Source organism: Falco rusticolus, chromosome 12 (genome assembly GCF_015220075.1).
Source record: "Falco rusticolus isolate bFalRus1 chromosome 12, bFalRus1.pri, whole genome shotgun sequence".
NCBI lineage: Eukaryota > Metazoa > Chordata > Aves > Falconiformes > Falconidae > Falco > Falco rusticolus.
In genome coordinates this window covers 584,416-597,746 of record NC_051198.1, presented here as the reverse complement: position 1 = coordinate 597,746, position 13,331 = coordinate 584,416, and the positions used below count along the sequence as shown (strand labels likewise).

The window sequence follows — 13,331 nt, the reverse complement described above, 5'->3', positions numbered from 1 at the left end:
TGGTTCAAGTCGGCCATAAACTTAAAAAAACTGACTGCTTGTGGTTGAGCTGGTCTGTTGTTTGGTTTTGCTTTTTAATATATATTTTGCTTCATGGCTGCTTTGTTGTTTTTTTTTTTTTAATGTGTTGGGCTTTTATCTTTTTATTTTCTCTGCCCCTAAACTGCATGGAGAGTACAGCATGGGTCTCCATTCCAAAAGCATTGTCTGTGTTACTTTGGGCCTTTAAGCAAAACTTGCTGGTCCCCTTCAGGGTACAGAGTCTGGCCTACAGCTTTTATTTCGAATGAGCAATACAGGGAAATTTTTCGCTGATAAGATTATAATACTGCTTTTTATCAATGAAATTATCTTTCAAGAATAAATATTTTTGCTTAATACCAATTTTATATTTGTAACATATCTTATAAATACAAAGATTAAGACTATGACTTCAAAACAATGATAGGTAGTAACTCAAGCTTCAGAATGAGTTACTAGCACGTGATGAGGATTGTAGTAATTTATTATTACATGATGTTTGCAAGATTTTGAGCTGGTAGCTATCACTTCCTGTCTCAAGCACAGCAAGCATCGATTGCTCTAACTTCTTCTATTGAATTTTACCTGTTTATTGAATTTTGTTCTCTTGGAAGCGATAGTAGTACATAGTGTTTGGAGATTCTTTAGTGTGAAAAGTATTTGAATATTAGCAGAATAGTTCCCTGTGATTTAAAAATGGTCTCTTAAGTGCTCTTTGGATACTGTTTTTATAGTGGTATATGCTATTTATCACTCTAAAAGCAATAGGAGGCAAGGCAGCGCAGTACCTTTTCTTCACGGTTTGTTTGTGTAGAAGTGCTGTGTTCACTTTGTGACAATTGCATCACCTTAAAGAAATCTGTTTCCATATTTATTTGTTGCGCTCTTTAAAGCAGAAGTTGCTAAACACTGCTGTTGTGGGCTTCCTCTGTTGTGAAGCTGGTGCCAGAACTCACTCTAGTATTAGGATGCGTTGGATTCTGCCTCGTAAATTGTGGGTGCTGCTTACAAATATGCTGCCGTTGGGCTGCTCTGAATACAGCTGGTGTGAGCTGGGTCCTTCCTTCGCTCAGCTTTCATAGAAAATTACAGCTCAGCTTTGGCTGAGAATAGCCAGATATTCTGGGAAGGAACAGCCTTGCCAAACACTTCGGTCCTCAGTGTGTAGAACCTGTTGTGCACAAAGTCTTGCAGCCAGACAGATTTTTTTTGGGGGGGGCTTTTAGGACTAAACTTTACATCTTACTTGTAATGACTTTTAAGGTGACCTAGCTGCAGCTGTTCACAGAAAAGTGAAATCCGAATTTTGTTGTATCTGTAAATTACTGCTTAGTTTTGTATGTATCAGTCTGTATTGTGACATTATCAAGACAAGTATTTTCTTGGGTGTTGCTTTATTTTTACTGAGCGATTAAGAAAATATAAGAATGCACAGAAATCAGGATGCCTGTGAGAACAGCAGTTTGTACTGATTTTTATGCATGTAAGAATCTCTAGTAATAGTCTTGTTAATGTTTCTGTGTTTTTATAAGATGCAATTTTTTTGTTTGTATCTTTTTCAAAAGAACGGAAAATACCTTTTATTTGTAGGTGCAAATAAAATACAGCTCTATCTTCTATTTAATTTAAAATAAATGAAGAATCTAAGTCAGTCTATGAACTTAGCTTTATTTTACTCTGCTACAGTATAAACTGTAAGAAAAGTTCATAGTTTTAACTTTTTGATTCTCATAATGTGTTATGGTTGTGCCATGTTTCTCTTACAACTAGGGTACAGTTTGCCATCCAATATGTAGGGGTGAAAGTCACTACTTTTAAAGGCGCTACCTGGTTCTGAAGAGGGAAAATGAAGTGGTACAATATTGGCTGATAGGAAGCGGATTGAGATTACTTAGCTGATGTTTACCAATGAAAATCACTACCTTTTTTATTATACCCCCCCCGCCCCCCTTCTTTTTCCCCTGCATAGAGATGGTGAAGAAGGCAGAGCTACGTTTTGGCTTCTTTGTTAGGTCTATTGTGCACATTGTTCCAGGGGCTAGCACCAAATTGGGGAGCAGGGTGGGGGTGGTCTTTTAAGCTTTAAGTGGGGCTTAAATTCTCTTTATGCTTTGGGCTGGCATTCTGCATATGGATTAAATTTTAACTTTAAAGCTTACAGTTGAAACTATTGTGTGTAGCTTGTACATGATTGCCAAATACTATTTGCCATCTGTTAGATCACCTCCAGTTCCTCCAATAACAAAGCAAACATGCAGGCTTTCAGATACATTTTGTGAATGTCACATTTAAATTTTATACATATTTTATGCAGTTCTGCTCCAAATAAAAAGGTAACTCCCACAGTATTTCCCATTCTTCTCTAATTCACACTGCCCAGACATTTTGCTTACATTTTCAAACAAAAGTCCTCTCCAGACAGAGTCAGCAAGGAGATACTTGTAGTGTAATAAATTCAGGAATAGTGGTTCATGATGGAAAGTTTCTTCACATCCTGAGTCGAGGCATTTCATGTTTCTGTGACAGCTACCTTATTTTAGCTGGAATATGGTGTTCTCTTGGTTGTTTTGTTCTAGTAATTCAGATTTCCATCTTAAATTATTGCAGGTAATGTACATTTACATATCATGCTAATGGCTAGTTCGATAATTACTTAATTAAGCCATCAAACAACAATGCGTTCTGAATGAAGCGAATTATTTAGCTGATCTTTTCATGAGCAACTGGAGAAAAACAATATTTTAACTTTTTCTGTAATGAAATATTTCTACTATTGAGCGTTGTAATTCAATTTGTGTGCCATGACCCCTCATAAACTGTTGTTATCACTCTGATTAATAAAGAGCCAATTTGCTGTTGCAGCTTCGTCACTTGGGAAATGATGAGGTTCACATCGTCTGGTCTGAACACACTAGGAACTACCGCAGAGGCATTATACCAACAGATTTTGGAGATGTTTTAATTGTTATTTATCCAATGAAGAATCACATGTTTTTCATAGAGATAATGAAGAAACCAGAGGTATGTTTTGACTGCTTTATTGGATCTATCATGTGTGTTATACAAGTGACCAACAGTTTTGTTCCTTAAATAAAACTCACTGTTTTAGAGTTTGGGGGTTTGTTCCAGGAAATACAAAATATAGTCTGTCCATCTCAGTTTAAAAGTATGCTGAGCAATGAGCTTTTACTTTAAACCTAGAATTACTGATATTTCAGAAATCTCAACCCACAGGAGTTATTGGACAAAGGGCAACGTTTAAAATCATTGTGAATTTCCAATGCAAGGCAATAAGAGCAAAAGAATAAAGATTTAAGTTCCTCATTTGCTATTAATTCACCCTGTATTTTTTATACATATATATAATTACCCAGGCTTGGTAACTGATGTACATATGGTATTGCGCATAACCTCACATGTTTTTGAGACAGTCATCATAATCTGACTCGGTGGGATGATGTAGGGATTGGATACCCTTATATCAAACAACGTATCTGAGGTTTAGTATTTTCTATTTAAATCATTGTTAAAGCAACCACATTTTAGACATTTTTTTGAAAAAACAGCTTTTTGTCTGGAAAATGTCAGGGGTGTTTGTATATGTACATCTGTGTGTGTATGTACGTCTGTGTACACATACAAAAAAAGCTACTTTCAATAAATTCTTGTCTGGTACATTACGGATGCAAAAATGTATATAAAATATACTTCATGGAAGTAATTGGTGTGGTAAATAACATTTCCCTTATATGAGGGACAATATTTGTCCAAGAGAACAACCAGCTGTGGAAAAATGCATACATCAGATGACATATTTACCAGCTGTATACATTATTGTTTGAGTTCTGAATGGCAGAGCCATTATATACTAACAACCAGTGGCTTGCCAAACTTTTTCAAACTGAAATTTTTTTATAAATTGGAATAGTGGGGGCGGGTTCCTACCCTTGATTTTGAGCTCAGCAGTTTTCTTCTTGGGAATTTTGGCTTTTAAAGTTCTGTCAGAAAAATCAGAATTTAGCCTTATGAACATGCTTGAAAATTCTATGAAGCAATCGAGAAAAGCTATGTCATCTTACATACTAGTCAAAAATACCCAACGGGCAGAAAGAATAATAGCTAACTGGAAATTTAGTGTTATCCCTACATTTAAAGTACAAACCATTACAATGTAATAAAATTAATCCAGACATTTCCAGGGCAAGTGTGGCTGACCTTTTGTTCACCAGCTACTGACCCCAGGGTGAATGAAAGAGGCTTGCAGAGAGAAATGTCTGTTGTTTGGCTTCAGTCCCTGGTATTTAAATTGCATTCCCTAATCAAATGAAAAGGCTGTCCTCTCTATCAGGTTACAGAATCCATGGCAACATTTGGCCTTTTATATACATAATGTTAGCCTTTTTGTTTGCATCTAAGTAGAGACACCTGGAGCAATGTTAACATTAACCGATTTAGCATTAATAGCTTCATTATATAAGAATTTCTGATCAGATAGCTGTTACTTTTGTTATATTGCTTCAGCTTGTATTGTTTTCATTTTTTATCTCCCTGCTTGGCAACCGGGCAATGATTTGCAAATTTTTTTTGTCTTGATTAATTAAGCAATATAATTATCAGAAACCGTGATGCAGTCTTTGCTCGACAAAGCTTCTGAGAGAAGACAATAGTAAGTCTGTTAGTGTGAATGCATTCCACGCGTCACAGATGCATGAGGATATTCTGAACAATGAGACGAAAAGCTGCCTGTAAAAGAGGACAAAGAATGCCAGGCAGACTCTACACACTGCACATACCGCCAGGGACATACTGCGGGTTCCCTGGGACACAGATGCCTCGTTAGATTGCAGCTAGTCATCAGAGATTAATTCTCAGCCATTTGGTACAATAATTTACCCATTCCCCACTTTTAACTAGTGCTGCTTGCTATAGAGGGGAAGCCTTTGTGCTCAAAAGGTTTATTTAACCTTGCCTACTTTTACTGCATGTAATAGAAATTTTTTTTTTTTGGGGGGGGGGGGGGATTGTAATGAAGCAGGTGTTTGCAATGTGCTGAATATTAATTTTTTGCTTCATGGATAACATGCATTGACATTTGGAGTACTCAAGGAAGGGGATACTTCCCTTTATCCTTTTTTTTTTTTTTTTAATTGATTCCTGTCAAAGCATAGTATATTTTTTTGTAACCATTCAGAACACTGTTTTCCTCAAATGGGTTTTTAATACCAACTTACAGAAAAGTACTGAGCAGGGCACATGTCCCTACACATTAAGTTGGTCTCCCCCCTCAAACTCTTGTTAAGGCAGAGATCCCTACACAGATGGAAGCTGACGATATGCGAGTTCCATTGACTTTAATGACCCTTGGCATGGCCAGTAGATCTGCTCGGGAATTAATAATTCTGAGCATTGTGTCCATGCGGGCGTATGGTCCGGTTGTGTGCTCCTTGTGTAGCAGCGGGCTCTGCGGACCTGGAGCCTGGTGGGGACAGCAAGGCCTCTGCCAGCCTAACGCATGGCAGCAACGCCTTTGCAGGTCTCCGGAGAGTTAGCTCCACACAGCAGAAAGCTGTGAACTGATCTGGGGAAACGCTGCTGTTGGTTCTCATTTTACATAGGTTACACTTTTTCTTTGGTAATGTTAAATCGGTTGCTCTTGTACAAAGTCACTTCTATCTATTGCATTATTTTCTTTTTCCATCTGCCAGTGTATGCCAACTTTGTGTCATGAAAAATGTGTGCTTTTTGACAAACAGTGTGCCTGGGATCCTGAAATAATCTGTTCAATTATTCGAAACATGCTTGAAAAAAGGCATGTTTCCCATTTTCATGAAAGTCATTGTGAAGAGCACCCACTGTGCTCTTACTTCTGTGCTGTGGGGACAGAGTTCAGGGATGCTAAGGATAGGTTTCAGTTCTTGGGGCTCAGCTCTGATTAGCCTACTTTTCTGTTTTTAAAAGGAATTTTAGAGTAAAGTATGTTTTATTGGCATTTGACTATTAAACTTTCAGAGAAAATAATTGTTAACCTTTTTGTTTAAAAACGCCAGACAGACTGGAGGTATTTTTGATAAATTTGCTGGAGAGTCCCCACTGAAAAGATTATTAATAATATTTTTTTAAATGTTGAGTGTATGTATATATGTGTTTGTATTTATATACACACACACATATATATGGTGTATAAAATATATACACCTTGTTTATATTTGACGTATATAAATTCTGGAATACTGTGTTAAGAAAATCTACCCCATTCCCTAGACTCCAGATGGTTTTGAAACAGTGAAACAAAGTCCTGTAAGCAAAAATTGCTTGTCAAAAAGCCTGACAATGAGTTTCCCTGTACAGTGGCATATGTAAGTGCTGATCTGACTTTAAATAGCTGGTATTTGTATGTTGGTATAATTTTAATGCTAGTGTGTACTTAACCTCCTTATTTGTACTTACATAAAAATATAGTTTTCCAGGTTTTTTTCTGCTTTTGTCAATACTTTTAAACAGAGTATGTGTTAAATTCATTTAGAAATGTTATTGCTTAAAGAGGAAAAACTGTGCTCTAGAACACTATCACATAGGTGGGTATAGACGCTTCCTGTCACCTTTCTTTCCAACTGCCTGGATAGTAATGCTAGCATTAAAAAAAAATGAAAGGGAAAACCACTATGGAAACATCTTAAACTAATCTGGGTGCGTTTTTTTTTTTGGGGGGGGGGGGGGCGTTGGTAATTATTTTAAGTAAAGGAATGACAAAGTAACTGTGTGAAAAGACAGCTGTCATTTGCAGATGTTATATTAAAACCAAATTTCTTCAGTAATTCATTGCCACTTCTAATTAGAGGAATTCCCTAGATGCAAGGGATTTATATTATTCCTTTGTCCATTTATTGAATGACTGTCACAGTCACCCACAAGCAGTTGCAGAAGAATAATAGAGGGTATTTATTTATGTGATAAGCCTCTGTACAGATGGAAAAAATCCATAGCTTAAATATTGATAATTGCTACTAGTTTCTGTTTAGGGTTTTGGTTGGGGGTTTTGGTTTGGTGGTTGGTTGATTAGTTAGTGTTTGGGGTTTTTTTTTTTCCATTTTGAGTTTGTGAAAGGGAAATGAGTTTACCTACTTGTAAATACTAAAACTTATTATATATTTAAGCATTAAAATTCTCTGGGTTTGACATGGAAAAATCAGTTATGTGTATGCAATTCCAGACGTTTTTCACTTCTATGAAGTGTCTATCTTACCAAGTATAGCCTTTATCTGAGGAGCCATATGTCACCACATGACATTATATGGTGGTTTCCTCTGGAGGTAACCCTGAAGGAACAGCATTTTAACAGCTTGGCCTGCCATGCTGGGACAGACCTGTTTGTGCCTGTCCCAGACCCGGTTGTAGGGCACTGCCTCTGAGAGGTGGTGGTTTTCCACCATCTCCTTTGCTTTCCACAGACCTCATTATCTTAGATCAACTCAACTTCCACCACCCCACCCACCCCCCTCCAGTGAAGTCCATGGAAGGAGTTTACAGGGGATGGTCTGAAACAAATACTCCTTTGCAAAAATTCCTACCAATGTCAGATTCAGCCAGTGAATCAGTTTCTCCTGTTGAGAGGCACAACAGAAGGCAGCTCTTAATATCTATTAAAAATGGAATATTGATTTCAAATTAATAGACAAATTTTGTTCATATGCATAACAAGCTCATGTTTACCCAGTTGAATATTCTGTGAAACATGCTGCATATCCATGTAAAGTATACTGATGGCAATTATAGAAGACTTGCAAACTTAAAAAAATCAGGGAATTAATACCACACTGGAAGCTTCAGTGTGGGAAGCAATGTGGTCATGCTGTTATCTGGCAAAATAACGTACTAGTTTTCTGTAGTGGTTCTGATGTTCGTTATTCCGAACATCAGTAATATAATGCAAGACAAAGTGTGTTGTTCTAGCAAGGGTACCACCTGACTGACTGTGCTGACCTGGCTGGTAGTGGCCTTGCAGCTACAGCTCATGGAGATGGTTTGTTTCTGTGTTCTGCTGGACTTGGAGGAGTCTCGTTGTAGATCTAGAGAGGAGACCTAGAGCGAACTGACACTTGTAACACAACCAAATAACTTCATTGTCTAGAGCAGGACCATGTGAAACTTGCCTCCCTGGCACCTTTCTTAAGCAGCAGATGCCTTGCTGTGAAAAGCCCTTGCAAGTCAGGCATGTTGTTTCTGATTATGATTTTGGAAGTTTCTCCCGTGCCCTACACTAGCCTTTCAGCTTCCTTTGGCTCAGCTTTTCATGTGGTGTTTTTATTTTGGGGTCCACAGGTGCCATTTTTTGGTCCTCTCTTCAATGGAGCAATCGTGACTGCAAAGCTGCTGCCAAGCCTCATATGTGCCACGTGCATCAATGCCAGCAGAGCCGTCAAGTCACTCATCCCGCTCTACCAGAGCTTGTATCCTTTCCTCCCACTGGGGCGATGCTCCCCTTGGTAGGGTTCTTACTTCTGAATGTTCTTCTGTGGAGAGGTAGGCTTTAATGAAAATCCTTCCCATGTGACTTCATTGGAAAAGGTCAAAGCTTTGTTCGCGTCAAGCTCAATCTTTTCAGTTGTTCACACCTGGCTGCCATCCAGTGTTTTAAAAATAAGATCGTGACATCACGAGAGTGGTCTCACCAGCAGCTTCAGACGGTCTTGCTGGTGGTGGACTTGGACTTAACACTGATGCTTTGAACTGTAAGTAATGATAATACTCTATTTTCTTTCAGACTAATAGAAGTTATCTACTGTGTATATTAGGCTAATACGCAGAGCTCTGCTATTCAAAGTAGTCGTCCAATTGACTTTACTTGGACTCATTACATTAATAAGACAGATGGGATTTGGCTCAGATACGGATGTTTCAGTTCATGAATTCCGGTTTCATTGCAGCTACGTCTGTATTTGGGCATTTTCAGAACATATTTTCTAACAGTTGCTGGAAGATAACTAGATGGTATGCTTCTGTGTTAGAGGAATTGCAGCATGGGCTTCTATTCTTGTGATAACAGCATTATTAGTAATCTTTAGTTATTCTAGGATTTTCTCATAATGTAATCATGCTAGAAACGTTTTATAGCTTGCTTTGTTAATCATACTGCTGAGTTTTCTTTGGGGAGCTTTTGATTTGAGTATTTCTCTAATCGTATTACAACTTTGAGAAAGAGTTTGCAAATGAAATTTTTTGATCTTTGAAAGAACATTGATTAATTAGAGATGCACATTTTAAAACCACAAAACATCCCACAAAATACTGGGCTTTTTTTGAAAAGGCTAAACTTTATCCGGTAGACTTTGCAAAAGTCATCAGAAATTGGAAGTAGCATTGTGGTTAAATAAATCAGTATTTTATCAACTTCATTGTGGACTTGGTTTAAAATAGACCGTTGGTGGCTTTTGTGTAAGCAGTTGAATGCAATACATCAGCTGCAAAACCATGGCAGTACTTAGCAGATGATGCAAAACTTGCCAAGTTTTCCACTTCTGTTTCATGAGAGAAATCTAGCTAATTGATAAAATTCTTCTTTGCAGAACTTAGCTTAATCCATGTGCTTCAGTAGTCAATGTATAATAATAAAACAGCAGTGTAGTAAAATTAACATAAGGAACAGCGGTCATAAGAATGAAGAGATCCTGTTGACTCCTACTGCTGTCCCAGCACCTCACTCCTGGAGTCCTCTGATTCCTGGTTCTGCTCATCTTTTGGCTTTCCACGTTCTGTGAGCAGTGTGCACCAGCCTGCTGTGCTTGCACTCTCCAACAGGGTCTCTCAGGGTCCTTCCTTGTCCCCAGGGAAACGTGAGCAGCACAAATATGATAGCACAAGCCACTTCTCAGCATATGTTTGAGGTCTAGCTGAAACAGCATCTGTCCCCAGATTCTTTTCTTCCTTTTTTGTGCCTGCTTTTGCAGCAACGATATCTGTAGTGAATCAACTGCTGCTTGTCTGTTTGATAAATGAAAGTGGATTGAGACTTCTGAAACTGGGCAAAGATAATGTGGTGGGAAGATCCCATCAGGATGACCCTGGAGTGGGAGAGAAAGCTATCTGTAACTTTTACCATAGATAATGAAACACTTTCAGATGTACTAAAATTCTTAATGAGCCAGAAATTGGCATGTGAATGAATATATGCGTAAAAGGTGTTGTTTGAGTCTATCCAATGCAGTAACACTGCTCTATAGCTCCCAAAGGGTGCACACACAGTGAATGATTTTGCTCTGGTGTTTGCTTTGCTAACTGAGAGGGAAGCAGAGCCAGCGATTTAAACAGTAAATGAAATAGTTTAGCAATTTGGGTCAGACTGGACATGAAAATAACTCAAAGGTGGAATAACTCAAAAAATTGCCATAGAAGGAAGGAAATAAAAAGCACCAATCGTGGAAAAGTAACAGGTAATGTTTGGTGGCACCAAAGATGTAACCTTGCCAGTTCGAGTGACTGCAGGAAAACTTGTGTGGGGCAGAGGTGAGGAGTAGTCTGCCACTTCTGTTTGTCACACAGGTCATGTTAAGAGTCAGCATCCATAATAAGGATTAGTAGCTAAAGATTTTCTTGATTCAAGCATGGTTAGAAATTGATTGAATGCTTCAGTTGGTGTTAATGGTTCAATGGTGATAAGGCACTGAGCCCGTGGTGCTCATATTGGAGCAGCAGCAGGGAGTGAAATACCTGCTGGGACCCTACCCCAGCTGGAGCAGAGCCTGTACCCTCGCTCCGGCCTCACAAGGTGCAAGAGGAATGAGCTGGTGGCGGGGCCCATGGGAAGCGCTGCCTGCGCGGGGTCGTGTGCCGTGGAGCTGGGGCAGCATCTTGCCAGCAGTGACAGCTGAAGTCACTTGTTGGAAAGTCTGTAAACTCTGGTTACAGCTGCACTTGTCAGGGGCTCTGAGGGAAGTGTAATCAGCCACAGAGATTAATTTGCATCTCAATTAGGAAAGAGTCAGGAGGAAGCATAGGGTCTGTTGCTGGAAGGTTGTGGAAGAAATCTCATCAGGCACAAAAGGCTCCCAAGTCTCGGTGCTCCAGCAAGTGGAGGACAATATCCGAGTCCGGTTTCCATGGGGACCAGGACCGCAGGGCCGCGGGAGAATCTCGCTGTGCACTGTAATCGCTGGGTCATGATGACACAAATTCCACTGTTGTACCCAAATACATTTTTCTGTTGGAAATCTCTTTGAAAATGAGGAAGGTAACTATGGCAGACCACATTAGAATTTTATCTTTTAAATCCATTTTTTATGTTTATGTAACTGTTTCTGTTTTAAGGAATTTGTTAGAGCAAGAAAAATACTCCTTAAAAAATAATTACCTGTATTTAAAGTTTAGTTTAAAGTTATTCTGGCTACAAGCTCCTTGCATACATCAAATGGCCTGCGATGGCATTACACAGGAGCAAAATGAGGGTAGTTAATGCATAGCTCAGTTGTCTTTTGAACAGTTAAAGCTCGGTTGTCTCTGTAGCTGCTGCAATGTTTACATGGTCATGGTTGATTATGCATTAGTACATGTTGAAAATAATCATTTTTTCAGGAGTGCATTCATTCTTCGTGCAATGCGGCACTGAGTCTGTGAGGCTGCAGACCATACTAATTGGTGCTCTCACCACCCTTAAGTAACTGTTGAGTGTAGGTAATATATTTCAGCAGCCTCACCAGTCTTTTTTAGGCAAGTTTTTATTTTAAATATGCCTGTGTATTTTAGGGAAATCATAAACAATAAGGTGGCTTAAAATATATAAGAACAAGGAAGAATAATATTTAAACTTAATAAAATTGTTTTATGAAAACACATGTTTATGCAAGTCTTTGAGAGCATTAAAGTCACCTTTCTATGTGCTGGGGAAAGGAAGGAGCAACGAATCTCATGGATGAATAATTATATATAAAAACTAAAGTTCCTCTTAATTAAGCCCAAGTAAAGCAGAGGTTGCTAATTGTCAGTATTTAAGACTAATGCTTGTCTGTAAGCAGAGAATACCTTAGGAGGGGAGAGCAGGGATGAAAAACAGTGTGTTTGTAATTGGTGCTTTGGCTGCAGTGCTTTGGTGATTGTAATGGGGCTGAGCAGGACCCTCTCTCTAAGCAAGGGTCTATTCTGGTTCCAGTAGCGTTGAATAATTCAAAAAATGTTAGGACTGATGATACAAAACTGCACCTCTGTGCTTTCTTCCAGCTTAAATTTGTTGTATGCTGGAAAGGATTTTTGAACACCTGAATGTTCTGGAGTCCCTGTTGCCCTAAGCTGCAGTAGTGCAAATAGTGCACATCTTTGGGAGCTGGTCTTATCTTTAAAGATAAATACTTTGGGGGGTGGGAGAGCATGTGGAAAACATGGTTTGTATTTCAGTCCTTATGGGTCTGATTTACAGCTGCTGTTCAAGCTGACTGTTTTTAAGCTCGGGTACTAGTAAACCTCCAAATATGAAAATGTAACTAAGTCTGCAGATGTCAGGCACATTGGTTCGTCCATAATTTAATGTTGCCCCCCCAAAAGACTTTTGAGATTTGGGAACGGTGATGTCTGAGCAAAAGATTCCCCTTGGAATGCATAGGGAAATGCAATTTTGACTACCCAGAATCCAGATTGTCTTTCAAAATGGAGTAATTTCCCTGCTCCTTGAATTGAATTGCTCTTGTTTAGAGATTTGCAAGTTGGTCTCAGGTTCTACTTGAGAAATTTCATACCCGGGATGCTTATTCTCTCCCATCGCATATGTTTTGATAATAACAATAGAGGTAAACATCCTGGATTCTTACATCTTTTATCATCAACTTCTAAAAAATAATTTTTAAAAAAACCTGTAATGCAAAATTACCTTCGCAATTAAGACAGCTGTTCTTTAAATTGCATTGGCTGAAAGATTGTGCCAGACCTGGTTTGTATGTGTATGGTGGAGCAATGATTTTTGAGCTTCTTTACTGGCAAGAAAAGCTTCTCAGAGTTTGAAAAATGGCCATGGTGATGAAGAGCAAACTGGTGAATTGCTGTCATTATCTGTGAAGGGGCCCCGTGTACCTGAATGTAAATGCCTGTACCTCTGTGTTTCCACTCTGCTACTGAAAAAAGCTGCTTTTTAGTTGAAAAATTATTTTGATGCCATTTGTAGTATCTAACCGCTTTCTTCCACTATTTCAAATAACTACCATACTTACAGGCCTACTTGGTCTCACTAACAGAATTTGCAGAAAAGTAAGAGAGATTCTGACATGTCTGAAATGTTACCCTAGCTTCCACCAGCTCTTTGTAAGCAGCCTATGGGAGGGTGTAAAATGTCC

The 13,331-nt window shown here is 38.7% G+C and overlaps 1 protein-coding gene across 4 annotated transcripts in view; it reads left to right on the top strand.

The window, feature by feature from the left end:
- Positions 1-13,331, top strand: part of RALGAPA2 (Ral GTPase activating protein catalytic subunit alpha 2) — a 136,466-nt gene that overhangs the window by 77,566 nt on the left and 45,569 nt on the right. For all 4 annotated transcript variants that reach the window (XM_037405406.1, XM_037405407.1, XM_037405408.1 and 1 more), the window contains 2 exons: positions 2,884-3,042; positions 8,341-8,468. In XM_037405406.1, coding sequence (XP_037261303.1) covers positions 2,884-3,042; positions 8,341-8,468 — 287 coding nt within the window. The remainder of the gene's footprint in view (positions 1-2,883; positions 3,043-8,340; positions 8,469-13,331) is intronic.